The 19,686-nt window shown below is 45.0% G+C and overlaps 1 protein-coding gene across 1 annotated transcript; it reads left to right on the top strand.

Moving 5' to 3' along the window:
- The first annotated feature begins 13,983 nt into the window (after positions 1–13,983).
- Positions 13,984–18,172, top strand: LOC309481131 (kinesin-like protein KIF22). Its single transcript, XM_082145961.1, has 6 exons — positions 13,984–14,100; positions 14,257–14,411; positions 15,190–15,399; positions 16,014–16,404; positions 16,497–16,608; positions 17,844–18,172. The coding sequence occupies exons 2-6, from the start codon at positions 14,271–14,273 to the stop codon at positions 18,052–18,054; spliced, it is 1,065 nt and encodes a 354-aa protein (XP_082002087.1). The 5' UTR covers positions 13,984–14,100; positions 14,257–14,270; the 3' UTR covers positions 18,055–18,172.
- Positions 18,173–19,686: the final 1,514 nt, after the last annotated feature.

Below are 19,686 nucleotides of genomic sequence, written 5' to 3'. Positions count from 1 at the left end.
TGTCTTCAGCTTTCGAGAGGTTGCAGGGAGCATCTATCTTTACGAAATTGGATTTACGAAACGCTTATCATTTGGTCCGCATCAGGGAGGGGGATGAGTGGAAGACCGCTTTTAACACCCCCAGGGGGCACTTTGAATACTTGGTTATGCCTTTCGGCCTTTCCAACTCCCCAGCGGTCTTCCAGGCACTTGTCAATGACGTGTTACGAGACATGGTCGATCAGTTCATTTATGTCTACCTGGATGACATATTGATTTTTTCTTCGTCTCTCCAGGAACATGTGCAACACGTCCGACAAGTGCTTCAGAGGTTGCTAGAGAATGGGCTTTTTGTCAAGGCGGAGAAATGCGTTTTTCATGCACAGTCTGTTCCTTTCTTAGGTTACATCATCTCGGTTGAGGGAATGCGCATGGATCCTGAGAAGGTTAAGGCTGTGGTGGATTGGCCAAACCCAGATTCCCGTAAGGCCCTACTGAGGTTTCTGGGGTTCGCCAATTTTTACCGGCGTTTCATTCGCAACTTCAGCCAACTAGCCGCACCTCTGACCGCCTTGACCTCCCCCAGTACTACGTTCAGGTGGTCAGACGCAGCCTCGGCTGCGTTTGCCAAACTGAAGGGTTGCTTTGTTTCAGCCCCCATTCTGATAACCCCTGATCCATCACGTCAGTTCGTGGTGGAGGTCGATGCGTCAGAGGTGGGGGTAGGTGCAGTGTTATCCCAGCGTTCTCCTTCAGACGACAAGATGCATCCTTGCGCGTTTTTGTCACATCGTTTATCCCCTGCCGAACGTAATTATGACATTGGCAACAGGGAGTTGTTGGCAGTCAAGTTAGCATTGGAGGAGTGGCGCCACTGGTTAGAAGGGTCGGGGGTACCTTTTATCGTCTGGACCGATCACAAGAATTTGGAATACATTCGGACTGCTAAAAGATTGAACTCCAGGCAGGCTCGGTGGGCTCTTTTTTTCGGTCGTTTTGACTTTACTCTCTCGTACCGCCCGGGTTCTAAGAACATCAAACCCGATTCTTTATCGCGCATTTTTGACCGTTCCGAACGCCCGTCTACTCCCGAGTGCATTTTACCAGAGAATCTATTCATCTCTTCACTCACATGGGAGGTCGAATCGAAGGTCAAGAGGGCCTTAGAAGGGGTAACGCCTCCGACTCGTTGTCCACCGAACCGTTTATTTGTGCCTGAGGGTCTACGGTCCAGCGTTATTCAGTGGGGTCATTGCTCCAATGTGGCTTGCCATCCAGGAGTTAATCGTACTCAATTTTTAGTCAAGCAACGATTCTGGTGGCCTGGTATGGCTCGTGACGTTCACAGTTTTGTTTTGGCTTGTTCAGTCTGCGCCATGGGTAAGACTTCCAATCGGCCCCCGGATGGGTTACTTCAACCGCTGCCGGTGCCTTCGAGACCCTGGTCCCATATCGCTCTAGATTTTATCACCGCCCTCCCACCCTCCCAGGGTCACACGGTAGTTTTAACCGTGGTGGACCGGTTCTCGAAGGCGGCCCATTTCATTCCCTTGCCCAAATTACCCTCAGCCAAGGAGACAGCGTTGATTGTCGTTAACCACGTCTTTCGGCTTCATGGCCTGCCGACAGACGTGGTTTCTGACAGAGGACCCCAATTTGTGTCCAAATTTTGGAGAGAGTTTTGTAGACTTCTGGGGGCGACTGTCAGCCTGTCCTCCGGGTTCCATCCCCAGAGCAATGGTCAGACCGAACGAGCCAACCAAGATTTGGAAAGAACGTTGCGATGTTTAGTGTCCAAGAATCCTTCCTCTTGGAGTCAGCAACTGTCTATGGTGGAGTACGCCCACAACACGTTGCCAGTGTCATCCACGGGCCTATCACCGTTTGAGTGTAGTGTAGGGTACCAGCCACCTATTTTTCCTAGTCTGGAATCCGAAGTCGCGGTCCCCTCCGCCCACGCCTTTGTCCAGAGGTGTCACCACACTTGGACTAGAGCCCGTGAGACTCTACTCCAAGTGGGGGCACGCACCAAGGCCAAAGCCGATCGCCACCGGCGTAGGCCTCCCGTATATGTCGTCGGTTCCAAAGTGTGGCTTTCTACTAAGGACATTCCGCTCCGCTCCGTTTCCAATAAACTTGCACCCAAATTCATTGGCCCGTTCTCTGTCACTAAGATCATTAGTCCGGTGACAGTCCGCCTCAATCTTCCTCCAGTGTACAGGAGGATTCATCCCGTCTTTCATGTGTCTAAAATTAAGCCCGTTTTTTTTGCACGCATTAATCCGCCAGCCCCGGTTCCCCCCCCGCCGCGACTCGTAGATGGGGAGACTACTTATTCGGTTAATCGTGTTCTGGACTCGAGGCGAAGGGGACGCGGATTTCAGTACTTGGTGGACTGGGAAGGTTACGGTCCGGAGGAGAGAAGTTGGGTACCTGCTAGAGACATTCTGGATCACTCCCTTATCGATGATTACAATCGACAGGTAAGGGAGCCTGGGAACGCCAGGAGGCGTTCCTAGGGAGGGGGGTACTGTCACGGTTCATAAATCCATTGTCTTCTTCTTGTCTCGTGTTCTGTTGTCATGTGTGTGTTGTGCATTGATTGTGTGGGCGGGTCGTCTGATCAGCGATCATCAACAATTAAGCTCATCACTCCCGTCACCAGCTGCAGCTCATCTCATCACCCCATAAATACTCACCACTTTCTCATTTCCCCTGTCAGATCGTTGTATGTGGTTTCCCGGTTGTGTTCCCAGTCTTCGTGTCGAGTTTGTGCCTGCCCTGTTCCTGTTCCTGTTTGTGTTCCCTTGGATTTGGATTACTCGTCACCTGGGATTCTCACCGCACCACTTCACCGTCTGCACTGGAACATCTGACCATCGGGGTCCCTGCGTTACCATCCTGTGTCTCAGCTGTTATTTGTTCCTTGTTCTGTCACTTCAATAAATGAGTATACTTGCAATTGCTTCCTCATCTTTTACCGTTACAGATAGTGTGTATTATCTCTATAAATTTACGGTTGATTTCTTATTGGATATCTGGAATATCAACCATTCGCATGCCAGAACAAATCGTTTTTATGTGTTTAAGCCTTGGCCAGTATAATGTATTGAACGATTATTCGTTATTACTGAATTTAGTGTCTTAGCTGTTGAGGAGTGCGCAAATAAGATTATTTGGCGAATGAGAAATTATCGAAGTAATGATATTTTCCGTGGCCATCGCTGTGTATAATTTTGCACAGTGCTATATTAAAATGATTTGGCTCAAAAATGCTGGTTTGGAACTTGTGTTCCTTACCTAGATGTTTTTGATTATTCTAAATTATTGATGACATACAGCCTTAAGACCATTGGTGGAAACTTGGCAATGCTGTATTTCATTATCTTAATGATGGCGGGGACTTCCGTAAATGTGAATGAACCAAAGTTATTATTTCTTGCTATTTTTTCTGGATATAAATGATTATTCCTTTGTGTTTCAGATTTTAGATTTTTTTTTCTGAAATAGATTATTGTATTATTAAAGTACGAAAAAGTAAACAGTGACAAAACAGTGGTCATATAGAATTTGAAGGGATTTATTTACTTTGTTCTATTTTGAAACAATTGATTGATCACTATTTTGTTTCATTTTTTGTATTTTTGTGATTGATTGTGGAGTCAAAAGAAAACGAAACATAATTGTGATTTTGTTGGCATTTTATTATGATTGTCATGGACAAACTGAAAAAAAAAAACAAAGAAGGGAAATATATATTGTCAATTGACATTTTTAATTTTTGATTTTTTATATATATATATTTTTTACCCCCTCTTTATTCACTTGTGATGTTGGGTTGTTTTTGTTTAATGTTGATTTAATTACAAATTTTTAAACCCAAGTTAACAACCAAGTTTTTATAAACGATCTTTCGGCATGAGATTTGATATGTCAAAGTCAATGACATTGTTGTAAGTCAGGAGGGCCCCCTGGCTTCCAACAATTGTCTAAATGACAGACACAGCCTTCCTATGGGAGGACATAGAAGGTTTGATAATTATTGTTTTATGTTCCCTTTCTCTATCTTACTATCTTTTTGATTTGTTTAAAATATATATATATATATTTGGAAGGAAAGGAAACAACAAACTGCTGCTAGTATGAAATTGATGATAATTTTTAATGTTTTGATTTATTATAGTTTATTTTCTTTTATTTCTTTTTGAATAACAAGAAAATGAGATTTGACTTAGGAATTACAGTTGATGGCAATTTTTGTTTTTGGGAACTTTTGGTTACTGTATTTGCCTGTTATAACATAAGTTGATGTGTTATTGTAATAGGGTCCGGATGGGCGGAGAATTGCCAACGGACATGGAATATATAAAATGTGTGATGACTGTCTGAAGGTTAAATGTTACCCGTTGAAAACTGAAGCACAAACGGGGTTGCTTTGAGTTTAAAAACTTATGTCAATCTTGTATACTTTCCAAGGGTTATTACATGGCCGAAATGAAGACTTTTTGCTTTTTATGATCGAGGGGCTAATTTTACGGATCCAGGCTGCACTCATTACTTAACCTATGAAGCAATGAAATTTATCATTGCAATGAAATGGCTGATCATCAATTTAGATGAAGCAGTTGAATTACTAATTGGGCACAGGGAACGTGTGACCAGGACTACGTGCTGTGTTGACATTCGAACCTATCTATGGAATAATAAAGTTGTTCCGGGGTTCTGTACTAAACAGGCGCGTTATAACGGCCAGATTGTTTATGTACTTGATCTACTAGATCTGTCTGTGGCGCCTGACACAAGCCCGGTGGGAGCTGAGGGTGTTGGACGAGAGCTTGGTGGACAGTGGTTCCGAGCTGGCTCTTTACCCAGAGGATCTGGTAAAATTGGATCAGGCCCCGAGACATCGGGACTCGTTCAGGTGGAAACCTGTGTCCCAGCGGTGGTTCCGCAGGAGCATCGAGAGTCTGTTGACCCAGCACGGAAGAGTGACGATGGGTTTCTCCCATCGGGAAAATGAATGAATGTATGGGTTTCATTAGTGTTGCATGGATTTCGTAATGCCTTTACGGTATATGTTTTTTAAGGTTAAAATTGATAAACTGGATGTGATTTACCCAAGGGATTTTATTGGAAAGCAACGTGTTGGGAATGACAGGAGAATTGTAAATGAAAGTGCTTTTGAACGTCCAGGAGGGGGTGTGGCAGGATTTGCGAATTTTAATAGGTATTTTGAACGTACAAACACACTTCCGGATACATATGCACGCACACACATACATGGAAGCCCAAAGCGCAGAGGACGGAAAGGACGCAAGAATGCCCATATACGGGAAACAGCAATGTTACCAAAAAACCCCTCAGAGACAATGGATGGTTGATGTCGCAAGACTCTGTCATGAGACTGAGTTCCTCTGGAAAAAACCCAAGAAACTGTATTGGAACAATGTAACCCAGTTCTGTATAAATATGACTGCATTTTTACTGTTAAGGGCTGCATTTTTGATTTTGATGTCGGATTGCATCCCTAGAGAGGAATCGAATCTCTTCTAGTATAATCCTGGCTGAATTTCTTTTGGTTTGAACTGCTCTGCTATAATATTGTAACTTGATAAATCTCGGATGGGAAAGAGTTCATATTTACTCGAAATTGCTTGAACTGCTGATAAGGTAATTAGTCTTTGTAATATTCACTCATACAGGACTGCCCTGTTGAGATTGAATAAGCTGAAGTTTTATATCCTGTAACATTTACTTTTTGATTTGCTACAAGTATTAATTTTTATACTACCAGTGTTTTAATCTTTTGTATAAATAAACTTTTATTTCTAAAGACAATCACTGTTAAGTCTTACTTCAGCTTTTACAAACAGTTCTAAGAGCAAAAGACAGAGCAATACATTAATCCTTATTAATCGAAGATAACAAGGGTTCCAAGAGCGATTCGGCTGGAAGGTAAGCATGAATTTAATTCATATGTCTGGTTAGTAATGTCTATTATTGTTTCCTTGGGAGTGTAGGGACTACACCTAGATTTACTGGTATAAATGATAAACAAGCAAGTTGAGAGAATAATTCCTATTCTGACCTGACAGCAAAAGATCACCTAGACACAGTGATACTAGGGGTTAATCAGGAACGTGAGAGCAATACCAGATCTCACCACAATATGCTCACTGAATATAAACCCAACAGATCACTCAGATCATTAGGATCATATCAGCTAGAAATACCAAGGGTTCACTCTAAGCATGGTGAGTCTGCTTTTAGCTATTATGCCAGCCACAGCTGGAACCAGCTTTCAGAAGAGATCAGATGTGCTCCTACAGTGGTCACATTCAAATCCAGACTCAAAACACTTCTGTTTAGCTGTGCATTTACTGAATGAGCACTGTGCCGCTGTTCGTCCGACTGTACTGTACTGTATTTCATTTTATTTTGCTAAACTGTTTTAATTATTCTTATTTCTTTTTATTATTTTAATTTCTTCTATGTAAAGCACTTTGAATTGCCATTGTGTATGAAATGTGCTATATAAATAAACTTGCCTTGCCTTGCCTTAAAATTAAAGTTTTGTTTTTCTTATTTCTCTCATTCGGTTGTCTTTATTATCAAGCTCTTTAGCAAGTCATGGTCTCAGTGCAGTGGGTCATGATTTGGTAGCTGGTGCTGATATGAATCTTCTCTTCTTAAAAGGATATGTCAGGATTTAGCATTAAGCTTTGTATTAGTAGAAAACCTGTAGTGTTTTCGAATTACCGTGCTTTCCATCCTCATATCCCCCTGAGATGAGAGATTTATGTATTTTTTTTGTCTGGAAAAAATCCTCAGATGAAGCAAAAATCATCATTTTGCGTCATCGGAGGATTTTCTGGCCAGAGGCTAAAGACTACAGCCAGTAGGAGGGGCTGTCCCGCATGTGTTCAGCCCTCCCATAGGGGGTGGGATCTCACTCACAGAATGATCACAGTATCAGCCATCTTTCTTTGGAAGCTAAGCTAACATGCTCTTGTTCTGTGGAGAAAGCTGAGTAGGAGAAAGCTGAGTATTAGGGGTTACAATCCTCTTTTTCCCGGACATGTCCGGCCGTCGAGATCGTCCAAAATGTCCGGGATTCGGCTTTTGCTTTCTGCAGTCGCCATTCATTGTTTACATGCACACCTCTTGTTTCAATCTAACTGAATTCATTCCGATTGGTGAATCTGAATGTAATGTTTACATGAACGCTAAACAAGTGATCGGTTGATGTGCGTTTTAACATTGCTAAGAAAATTCCCGCTCCTCCGTGAGAGATACGAGACCTGTGCGTCTCAGTAATCCCGCCACCGGCCTCGCGCCGTTCTCACGCGCCCCTCAGCCTCGTCCTGCTCGCCACAGTAAACATGATGAATGGCGACTGTAGAACGCAAAAGCCGAATCGCGGACATTGTGGGCGATCTAGAAATCCCGGGCAAACTCGTCAGAGTCTCACTAGTAGCCTAGTCTTGTTGTTTTCAACTGCACTCTCTTACCGGTAGGCAGGGCCGTTTCAAGATATTTGGGGGCCCTAGGCAAAAGAGTGAAGTGAGGTCCCAAGTCCTCCCTCAGGAAAAATGTAAAAATTCAGATGGGATTTCTTGAATTCTGGTGCATTTTAAGAGTCATGAATTACTCTGTAGTACGCTACACAAAGTGTTTAAGAAATTTAAGCAAAGCACCTAATAAAGCAACAAAAAAAAAAAAAAAAAAAAGTGAATAGCCATACGTTTATTTTTATTCTCATAGCATATCATGAAAGTGAAGTGTGGAGGATTCGATATTTACTTTACAGGAAAATAACTTCACTTCCCATAATGCCACAGACAGTAACGTCATACGCAAAACTACCTGTTGCGTACGGTAGCCTACAAAGTGTTGAGATGTGTTGATGGAGAAGAATAAAAGGACAAACGCGAAGGAAAAAGGGCATTTTTCTCCAGATGGAATAGAAACATCACCAATGGAAATTGTCAGGGTTAGGGTGGGTGGAAGTAGCGAGGACTCACGTGCAGATCAAATGGGCTTTTATTAAGCATAAAATAAAACAAATACAAACAAAACTACCCCGAGGGGGAAAAACAAGACAGACTAGACTTGACTCAGCTTGACTAGACAGCAGGGAAACACACAGCATAGATACGACAACGAACCAGCACAGGACTGCAAACACAAGGAGAATAAATAGGGAGAGCAAACAAAGCAGGTAACGAGGGAGGACAGGTGGGGAAAATGAATCAATAATCAGGTAACAAGGTGGGCGGGGTTAGACAATCGACTAGAGAGCACATGGCACAAGGAAACACATGACAAGCCATGTGCTCACAACAAACAGGACTAGAACACAAAACGAGACATGAACACGCAGCTAGTGAAAACTCATGAGCCACGTGTTCACACAAAACATGACAACATGAAAGCACACAGCCAGTGAAAAACAAGCTGTGTGCTACACAGCACAAGACAAGAAAAAACACATGCAGACAGAAGAGCGCGCGGCTCGAGCGAACTCGAAACCGCGCGCGCTCACGTGACAAGACAGAGCGCACGAGAACAAGCGAAAGCTCATTCCGTGCGCTCACAAAAGAAAACAAACACGCGGAGCATTGATGTCCGAATCCCGACACAGAACCGAAACCTAACCAGACAGACGTGTCGGGATCCAAACACCACGCCCCGCACATATAACAAGGCACGTAGACAAGTGAGTGCACGGCCCGAGCGCGCTCGGAACCGCGCACTCACACAGAGACGAGACAAAACAGGGAGTGTCAGAGCTCTGTCACAAAACCAAGAAATTAACTAGACCGAAGTGACAGAACCCTGACACTACCCCTCCTCCAAGGGACGCCACCTGGCGTCCCAAAGCGGGACATCAAAAACAAGACAGGAACATGACAAGACAACTCACCAACAGACAACACAAGACAGGAAGATCAAGACACAGAGACAAAGTGGGGAGGGAGGGAGGGAGGGGAGCCAAGTCAGAGCCAGCAGGAACATCCACAAAGTCAAAAAGAGGGACCAGGGAGGGACGGGCGGGTTGAGCCAGGGAGGCTCAGACAGATCTGGGGTCATGGCAGAAGACCAGGGTGGAACCGGAGGGACAGACCAGGGAGATTCCGGCGGGTCTGGAATCCTGGCTGAGGGCCAGGGCGGTGCTGGAGGAACTGACCAGGGAGATTCCGGCGGGTCTGGAATCCTGGCTGAGGGCCAGGGCGTTGCTGGGACCTTGGGTGGCATCGACAGGACAGGTTGCAAGGGCAGAGCCATCAGGGCAGGCGGAGCAGGCTGGCCAGGCTTGGGAAAGACAGGGACTATAGTGAGGAAGGCCATATAAGGAGGAGCAGGCTGCTTGGCGACGGCTTCCGGGCTGGCAACGGGCTCTGGGACCGCTTCCGGGAGCTTGGCCGAACCCGGCATGACTGGGAGCATGGGTGGCGCCTGCAGGGCAAGGGGCTTGGGTGGCGCCGGCAAGGCCAGGAGCTTGGGTGGCGCCGGCAGGGCAAGGAGCTTGGGTGGCGCCGGCAGGGCCAGGAGCTTGGGTGGCGCCGGCAGGGCCAGGAGCTTGGGTGGCGCCGGCAGGGCCAGGAGCTTGGGTGGCGCCGGCAGGGCCAGGAGCTTGAGCGGGGCCGGCAGGGCGAGCAGCTTGAGCGGGGCCGGCAGGGCGAGCAGCTTGAGCGGAGCCGGCAGGGCGAGCAGCTTGAGCGGAGCCGGCAGGGCGAGCAGCTTGAGCGGAGCCGGCAGGGCGAGCAGCTTGAGCGGGGCAGGCAGGGCGAGCAGCTTGAGCGGGGCCGGCAGGGCGAGCAGCTTGAGCGGGGCCGGCAGGGCAGGGGGCCTGGACGGCGAGTCAGGGATAGCAGTCACCTCTGGGACGGTCCCCGGGCCCGGAGCCACCGGACAAGTCGTTGAGGAGGCCTTTCTTTTCCTCTTCCGTCTCCGGACCACAGACACAGGGACCACTGGAACTGGAACCACTGGAACTGGAACCACCGGACTCGGGACCACCGACACTGGGACCACCGGAGCAGGAACTGGGACCACTGGAACCGGAACCACCGGACTCGGGACCACCGACACTGGGACCCCCGACACAGGGACCACCGGAACGGGAACTGGGACCACTGGCCTTGAGTGAGCAACAGGAGCCCTCCTTCTCTTCCTCCGTTTCCGTGAGCAAGGTGGTGCTGCTGCAGTCTCAAGAAACGCCACAGGGGGCGCTGAAGTCTCTTCAGCCGCCAGTGGGGGCGCTGCAGCCTCTTCAGCCGCCAGTGGGGGCGCTGAAGCCTCTTCAGCCGCCAGTGGGGGCGCTGCAGCCTCTTCAGCCGCCAGTGGGGGCGCTGCAGCCTCTTCAGCCGCCAGTGGGGGCGCTGCAGCCTCTTCAGCCGCCAGTGGGGGCGCTGCAGCCTCTTCAGCCGCCAGTGGGGGCGCTGCAGCCTCTTCAGCCGCCAGTGGGGGCGCTGCAGCCTCTTCAGCCGCCAGTGGGGGCGCTGCAGCCTCTTCAGCCGCCAGTGGGGGCGCTGCAGCCTCTTCAGCCGCCAGTGGATAGGAGGCAGATGAGGCGGAACTGTTCTTCCTCCTCCCTCTCCCCGAAGGGGTCATCGGAGGACTGGGGACCTGGCAGCTTGTGAGATGAATAGGAGGTGGGCCAAGAGGTGGAAGGCCTCCCTCCTCACCACGGTTGTATACGTACCCCACAAACTGCCAGAATGAAAGAATCCCCAGCATTCCCATCTCCCAGGCACGGACAGGCTCATTAAGGCCGTTGTTGAAAATGTCCTTGAGCGCAGTGTTGTTAATGTCAAGCCCCTCTGCAGTGATGACAAACTGATGGGCAAACTCTTTCACTGTAGACACCCCTTGGCGAAGAGAAAAGAGCTTGCCATAGTGCTTCATCGTCTGACAAGTGGAGGGGCAAGCACTGGGAGATGGAAACAGGAAGATGACCATCTTTCTGCTGAGTCCTCTGATGGCTGGTTCGTTCTGTCAGGGTTAGGGTGGGTGGAAGTAGCGAGGACTCACGTGCAGATCAAATGGGCTTTTATTAAGCATAAAATAAAACAAATACAAACAAAACTACCCCGAGGGGGAAAAACAAGACAGACTAGACTTGACTCAGCTTGACTAGACAGCAGGGAAACACACAGCATAGATACGACAACGAACCAGCACAGGACTGCAAACACAAGGAGAATAAATAGGGAGAGCAAACAAAGCAGGTAACGAGGGAGGACAGGTGGGGAAAATGAATCAATAATCAGGTAACAAGGTGGGCGGGGTTAGACAATCGACTAGAGAGCACATGGCACAAGGAAACACATGACAAGCCATGTGCTCACAACAAACAGGACTAGAACACAAAACGAGACATGAACACGCAGCTAGTGAAAACTCATGAGCCACGTGTTCACACAAAACATGACAACATGAAAGCACACAGCCAGTGAAAAACAAGCTGTGTGCTACACAGCACAAGACAAGAAAAAACACATGCAGACAGAAGAGCGCGCGGCTCGAGCGAACTCGAAACCGCGCGCGCTCACGTGACAAGACAGAGCGCACGAGAACAAGCGAAAGCTCATTCCGTGCGCTCACAAAAGAAAACAAACACGCGGAGCATTGATGTCCGAATCCCGACACAGAACCGAAACCTAACCAGACAGACGTGTCGGGATCCAAACACCACGCCCCGCACATATAACAAGGCACGTAGACAAGTGAGTGCACGGCCCGAGCGCGCTCGGAACCGCGCACTCACACAGAGACGAGACAAAACAGGGAGTGTCAGAGCTCTGTCACAAAACCAAGAAATTAACTAGACCGAAGTGACAGAACCCTGACAGAAATTGATAGCCTGCGTACACCTAAAATGTAACTGGACTTGATGGATTATTTTGTTTGGACCTAACTGCATGGGATGGGAGTCATAGGACCAGCTCATTTTGTTTGGAATTGACAAAGTTTTTACCGGTGACCGCAACCGCGGGCAGACAGCCGTTTACAACACTTCTCTAGCTTTTGCCTTTATACATGGCAAAAAATCTCATGCGATCGTAATCTGGGCTCGTGCATCAAGAGGATTTGGCTCAAAGGAAGTTTTCGAACGCTGTAGCTACAACAGTGAAGGGGCGAGAAGTTGTCTAGTGTGTATTTTATGCTTAAATTCTGCAAACAGAACAAAGTTGTGTATGACTATTAGTTGAACTTTTTCACCCTCTAACAACGCTCACATACCGTTGTGTTTGGTCACTGATGTCAAGGTTCGCAGAGATGTGAAAACACGTCAGACAGTTGCATTTGGAGATAATAATGGTTTACTTGCCGCTGTGTCTTTGGCGTTTTTCTTCTTTCTTTCTGAAGGGTATGAGCGCTTCATGATGACATTTTTTAATTTAAATGCCCGCGTAGCGCTGTTACTGACAGCTGGGGGACCTGATGGGGGGTGCGCGACGGTGGATGTCACTTCAACATTACAGTGATTAGGGCACTCATAGTGTTTGTCGTTGCATAGGAGGAATCCCTCTAGTTTGGGGGGGCCCTCTCACGGAGCAGTACTGGAGAGTGATTGCGCTGTCTCATTCTGATGGTTTGTTTACAGTGGTTGATACTGTTTGACGAGGGCAGATACACAACCTAAACGACCGTGCGGCCATCGGGGGCCCCCTTCAGCTGGGGGCCCTAGGCAGCTGCCTACCTTGTCTACCCCATTGCGACGGCTCTGCCGGTAGGCGTGGCTTGGGAGTGGCCTCCTAGGGCAGCGAAGCAAGTGCATTCTGGGAGTTGTTGTCTTTCATCCACATTAGCCAAAAATACATTTTCTCAGTCTAGAAAGCTCCAAATTCAAAAATAATTTCACATTTCTTCTACATAAATTACCTATTTTAAATACACATTCATCTTTCCAGAGGTGAAGTATCCCTTTAAGAAAATCCACTGGCACTTTGTGTGCCTGTTGGGATAATCAGGAAGAGAAACACTTATAACAGTCCTTGATACTTGGAAAAGAGGGTTTTTTCTGTGTTTTTTCCACGTTTAGGTCAGTTACGAAAATATAATACCACAATGTTGATCCTTTCATAGTGTTTTATTTTGATTTAACAGCACTTTGGAAACCTTGTGTTTATTTAAATTGTGCTATATAAATAAAGCGGATTGGATTGATTTGCTGGGTAATTTTTAACCATTATCAGAGCATATTTGCAATTTTATAAACCCAAACCCAAATTTGAATTTATTGTCCAAGTCTGGTCATTTATTTATTTATTTTTCAACGGCTTTGTTTGTTTTTTGAAGCCCACATATGAGCTTTTTTTTTTTCGCAATTATAGTTCACCCAAAAAAGAAAATTCTTGTAATTCACTCCCGCTCGTGCCGTTCCAAACCCTTGGTCTTTCATTAATCTTCAGAACGCAAAAGAAGTTCTTTCTAATGAAGTCTGAGATATTTCTGTCCCTCCATTGAAAGCCTATTCACCCAAAAATGTTCATGAAGAGTTTGTAAAATAAATCATTATGACTCAAGTGGTTTAATCCAAGTCTTCTGAAGAGACACGATCATTTTATATAATGAACAGATTTAATTTAGGCTTTTATTCACATATCAACATTGATCAGCAAACATACTTGCAGCACTCACATTTGATAAATGGAAGCTCATGCTTGCTTGATGAGAACAAAATTGGTCTTATTGTATTTATCTCTTTATGAACATTTTGAAGCATCAGAATTTTGGGTGAATGGACTAACCCTAATCCTTTTATAGACGTGCTTTAGAAAGGGAAAAAAAAACATTACTGATGTGCATTGAGACAACACTGGCAGTGACATATTTTAAGATCTGTCAGTGCCAGTTGCTTTCAGTTAAAACGGCTCAAACATGCATTTTAGTCGGACTAGTTTAAGCCTTGTCTGTAAAACCGGAGGCAAGTGTTTGTGCAGGGATTGATTCACGCTGTTCTGAATTGTATTTTGGATTGTAGGTTTGATGCGTTTCATGGTCAAGAGCCCACACAGCAGGAGGTGTTTCTGACCTCTGTCAAGCCCATCCTCCCCCACATCTTTAATGGTCGGAATGCCAGTGTCTTTGCCTATGGACCCACTGGAGTAGGTATCGTTCCTGCCTTCATCTCATTTGCAGTTCATTTGCCGCCATCGATTTGAACTAAGTTTTATGATCTGATTCTTATTGAGATTTTCATGATGTGCCATTATATAGACATTTCACACTCTAACACACAAGATTTCTTCTACCTCCTCTCTTCAGGAAAGACTCACACCATGCTTGGCAGTCAAGAGGAGCCGGGGGTCATTCCCAGAGCTGTGAGGGAGGTCTTCAGTCTGGTTGGAGCTCAGGAAGAGGGGCAGGATGGTTGGGAATACTCTGTTGGGATGTCTTACTTGGAGATCTATAATGAAAAGGTATTCTGTTGTGGTGAGCATGCCTACCACAGAATAGATGTGCTTTTAAGATTTACATTTTTAATTAGGCCTGTCATGATTGCTCGATTTAAATTTAGTTTTTCTTCGCCGCGTCGAGTAACCGGTGCAAAAGTGGTGCGTTCAACGAATGAGAATCCATGAACCGCATTATTAGACTATTTCCTACGGCTGCATGATGTATTAACCATAGTGCTATTGTGAATTCACAAAAGCTGCAATTTAATTAAATGTATGCCCTGCGGGTTATATGCATGTTTGGTGTGTGTGTCTGGGGAAAAATCAGATTACTCGATTAATCGTCAAAATAATCGACCAATTACTCGATTACCAAAATAATGGATTTTTGTCCTGTGACAGCTAAACGTTTCAGCATCAGTACTCTTGTCTTCAGTGTCACATGACATGATTCTTCAGAAATCATTCTAATATGATTTCATTATTTTCAGTGTTGAGAAATATTGTGCTGCTAACATTTTTGTGGAAACTGATCACTTTTTTCAAAATTCTTGAACCAATAGAACATTTTAAAAAGCAGCTTTAAGTCTTTTGTAAAAGTGTAAGTGTCTTTTGTGTCACTTTTGAACAATGTAATGCATCCTTGGTGATTTATTAAAAGTATATGAATTGTTATAAAATGTCAAAAATAACTTATTTGCAAGCTTTTTTTTCCAAATTGTTTACAAGTATTTTTGTTTCCACTTAAACCCCATTTCAGTGGGCAGCTGCTCTGCAATATTGATTAGCTTTGTGTCTGTAGGTGCTGGACCTGTTTTCTCCAGGTTCCCAGGACCTGCCCGTCCGTGAAGACAAGGACAGAAACATCATCGTTCCCGGTCTAACGCACACACAACTCTCATCCTTTGCTGAGTTTGACACACTTTTTATCCCCGCGAGTCTAAACCGCACCACAGCCTCTACCAAACTCAACCAGCACTCCAGCCGCAGTCACGCTATCCTCCTCATAAAGGTTTGAATGTGCACATTTCACTTCATTCTAGTTCTCCATTAGCACTTAAGCGGGTCCTGGTCTCTGTGTGGTAGACCATGATTTGGTAGCTGGTGCTGAAAATAAATCTCTCCCTCAAACAATACCACTGACTCTTACTGTGTTTGCTGGTTGTAATTAGGAGAGGGAACGCTTATGTTAGTATTATAAAGCTAGAGCCTTATGATTTCTGCAATGTGGAAAACACAGAACTCTCATGAATAAAGATGGGATTTTCTGTATAATGCAGACTTTGGCTAAATTTTGGATAAATCACCTGATCAAATCGCGATATGGACTAGTGTCTGTGAATATTCGACTATTTAAATATGAATTCTACATGTTCTGTGTGAATGATTGAATCCCGCAGTTACATTACAGGCTCACCAAAACAAAAGCAATTGACAAATATATTACTATTGTACAGTAGAACATGCTTTTCAAAGTAAGAACAGTAATATAGCATTAAAACAATCTTTTAAGGAATATAACATATTTTCTGTGCCAAAAAACGAAAGCAATTGTTCAAACTTAATTTGATTGAATTTAAAAAAAAGAGAGAAATTCAATTGTTACGGTTTTATATTTGCTCTCAGGTAGTGAAGTCTAGACGTCGGCCGCCACACAGATCGCAAACAGGAAAGTTGTATTTGGTTGACCTGGCCGGTTCAGAGGACAACCGACGCACAGGAAACCAGGGAATGCGTCTGAAAGAGAGTGGAGCCATCAACCTGTCCCTCTTCACCCTCAGTAAAGTGGTGGAGGCTTTGAACAGAACCAGGGGCCGCATGCCCTACAGGGACAGTAAACTCACCCGTCTGCTGCAGGACTCTCTGTGCGGATCCATAGATTCTGCTATGATCATCAACATCGCACCGGAGTTCAGATACCACTTTGACACTTTCTCAGCCCTTAACTTCGCCACCAAGTCCAAGCAGATTGTTAATCGACCCTTTGTCAGGGAGACCGTTTTGGCCCCTACAATTGGTGAGCAGTGCCGTCTTCTTGTGCATGTTTTTCTGGATGATGAGAATAACAGTGTGTGTAGTAATTCTAATCATTTGTCCCTTCTCTTGTAGCTCCTGGAGAGAGATCCAGAGAGGACCCGGAAGCTGGAGGTTCTGTTGAGCCCCAGAACAAGGAGGGAAAGAAAGCTGAACAGTCCCCATCGCTGGCCGTACATCCACATGGGTAAGAGAGCATGTTACAACAGCTGAACTGGTTTATTGTACGAGCACTTAAGCAGGTCTTGGCTTTGTTCGGTAGGCCACGATTTGGTAGCTGGTGCTCAAAGGAAGACTCTCCCCATAGCAAAAACCTCAGGCTAAATGTGCCTCGTTGAACATTCATAGGGAGGACATGTGTACTTTCTTGCGGGGCGATCTAGCTAAAACCTTGATCTTTCGGTTTCTTTAAGGAGATTCAATGTTTCAACTTAATTGCCGTGAATTGCTTGAATTTGATTTTGCTCTAGGGTTTCCCAGCCCGGTGTTTGTAGGTTGAAGGTAAGGAATAGTATAGCCAAAACTGAAAATTCGGGCTGATGAATTCGGTTCGAGAGTAGAGATAAAATCCTGAGGCACACACGCACACTAGCACACACACGCAAGGTCTCGCGCTCACTCTCTCTGCCGTGCGCGCGCTACGCTTGCGCGCTCTTGCTTCCGGGAGATTTTAACTGATTTGCGGGCATCAGGGAGCCGCTATCAATATGCGGGAGACTCCCGGAACTTCCGGGAGACTTGGGATGTCTGGGACTCATCCTTGGTGTGAAGAGGCCTTTAAACTGCTTACAACAATACTGGCAGCATGTAATCATGTTTAAAGGAATTCATATATTAATATAGCTTGCTATTGAAGAAAGCTGTTTCTAATAACACCTTCCCCTCATTTCGTAAAACTTGCACCCAATATTCTGCCTTTCTCTGCATATTCTCTTCATCTTGCATAAAATGGGGAGGACATTAAAATCAACATGTGCATAATTTTATATATCACTTTCTGTATCGTCTTAATTTTGTTAATCAGGGTTGGTTAGTCACATGAACCTTTATCAAAGAGACACGAGGTAAAGCCATGGATATTTTAATTATGAATAAGAATGTGTACGTGCAACACAGATTAAATAAATATTTATATAATAAATATATTTTTGCATGTTTTTTTTTTTGCTCATTTTGTTTTATTATTGCAATGGTTTCAGCATGTTTTAACTTTATTTCAGTGTTTCAGTTGCAGCAAGTTTATTTTATGTCGTTTTATTTCAGGTTTTTTTTGTCCTATTTTCTATTATTGCAATGTATTCATGATGTTTTCTTTGTTTCATTGTTTGCAGCAGGTTTTAAAAATTTTGTTTTTTTATTGTAGTATGTTTTTAATTGCATCCAAAATTTTTGTAATTTACTTGTTTTACTGTTGTTGTTTAGAGGAGATTTGTCCTGTTCGAACTGTCAGACAAGCACCACACCTCGCTGGAGCCGGGATCCTGAGGGAAAACTGCTCTGTAACGCCTGCGAACAATACTGGAAACGCTGCGGGATGAGACTCCATTTACTCTTATCATTATTATTATTATTATTATTATTCCTACAGCGACACAACACGTGTAACCAGCAGATGGAGACAGAACCACAGTGACCCTCATCATATGTTAAAGAAACACCCTGACTTTTTGGGACTTTAGCTTATTCACCGTATCCCCCAGAGTTAGATAAGTCCACACACACCCTTCTCATCTCCGTACGTGCCGTAACGCTGTCTGACCTAGCCTAGCTTAGCACAAAGACTGGAGGTAAATGGCTCCAGCTAGCATACTGCTCCCAATAAGTGACAAAATAACGCCAACATTTTCCTATTTACATGTTGTGATTTGTATAGTCATGGTGTGTACGAATAACAAGGTCACATGAGACACAACATCTTCTCTAACTGTATACATACTGGGAACTAACTGTATACATACTGGGAACTATATTCTCAGAAGGCGATTTGCCCTCCGCAGAAGTAGCAGTGCTTCGCCTTCTGAGAATATAGTTCCCAGTGTGTATACGGTTAGAGAAGATGTTGTGTCTCATGTGACCTTGTTATTCGTACACACCATGACGCAATATGCGATTATGCACGTGCAATGCATCAGGTGACAGTTGACCATGCAGAGCAGGGGAGTTACTAAAAGTTCCCAATGCTTCAGGAGAAGCTGCATTTTGAAAGTTTTGATTTGATTACCACAACAAACAATGAGCCAGAAGCCTTCAACAGTGGATGCTATTCTTCACAACACTCGCGAATAAACAGTGAATGAGCCTAACGTTACTCAGTTCAACAGATTTTTATTTATTATATTTTTATTATTATTTAACGTTAGCCAGTTGGCGAAGAGTTCTTTGAAACGTTGTTCTTCCGTAAAGTTATCAAAGAAAAGGTAGGCCGTAAATCTATATTTACTGCTGGATCACATTTGGCTATAATATTCTCTACTGCATGCTTATGCTTCTCTGTAATGGACAGTCTCTATTAATATTTGTGGGCATAATTGTCGGTGGTGGTAGTTATGTTTGAGGCCTATAATAAAATTGTACCTAGTAGTGTGTGTGTATGTGTGTGCGTCTAGCAGAGACAGCGCGCGTCAGAGAGAGCTTAACGTGATATTGATGTTGGTCTTGGGTCGGGTTCGGGCTGAAAAACTGCAGATGTTTTCGGGCTGGATTAGGGATTGAACACCACGGGCCAGGTCTCGGTTAGGGCTGGATTAGGGATTGAACACCACGGGCCAGGTCTCGGTTAGGGCTGGATTTTTGGCCCTGTGCAGGGCTCTAGGCAGTATGCTAGCTGGAGCCGTTTACCTCCAGTCTTTGTGCTAAGCTAGGCTAGCGGTGGGTGCGTCAGACAGAGTTACGGCACGTACGGAGATGAGAAGGGTGTGTATGGACTTATCTAACTCTGGGGGATACGGTGAATAAGCTAAAGTCCCTAAAAGTGGTGGCGTGTTCCTTTAAAGCACTGTGGTATCAAGTGTTCACACATGTTCTAATTTGTTACTGTTTATTTAAGGTTCTTCTTGTTCTTGTTCTTCAGCAATATTGTATTTACAGTCATGCCAATAAAGCAATTGAGTTGAACAAACACAACAGCAGACCTCAGACTCTCTCAATCTTCTGCTCTGGAGAACCACAGTGACCCTCAGTAATATATTTGTGTGTATAGGTTCCTCGTCCTCACAGTATGAAGAAAAGGGGGATTCGCAAACGCAAACCTGGTGAGCGCACACTC

This window comes from Leuciscus leuciscus (assembly GCF_965113295.1).
Source record: "Leuciscus leuciscus genome assembly, chromosome: 18".
In the NCBI taxonomy this organism is placed as follows: domain Eukaryota; kingdom Metazoa; phylum Chordata; class Actinopteri; order Cypriniformes; family Leuciscidae; genus Leuciscus; species Leuciscus leuciscus.
The sequence above is the reverse complement of the archived record's forward strand: the minus strand, read 5'-3'. Positions and strand labels throughout refer to the sequence as shown.

Excerpts from the sequence above, each read along its gene's own strand:
- LOC309481131 (XM_082145961.1), top strand. The coding sequence starts at position 14,271 with ATGCTTGGCAGTCAAGAGGAGCCGGGGGTCATTCCCAGAGCTGTGAGG. Across the intron at positions 16,405-16,496 it reads CGTTTTGGCCCCTACAATTG|CTCCTGGAGAGAGATCCAGA; the intron begins GTGAGCAGTGCC and ends CTTCTCTTGTAG. Across the intron at positions 16,609-17,843 it reads CTGGCCGTACATCCACATGG|AGGAGATTTGTCCTGTTCGA; the intron begins GTAAGAGAGCAT and ends GTTGTTGTTTAG.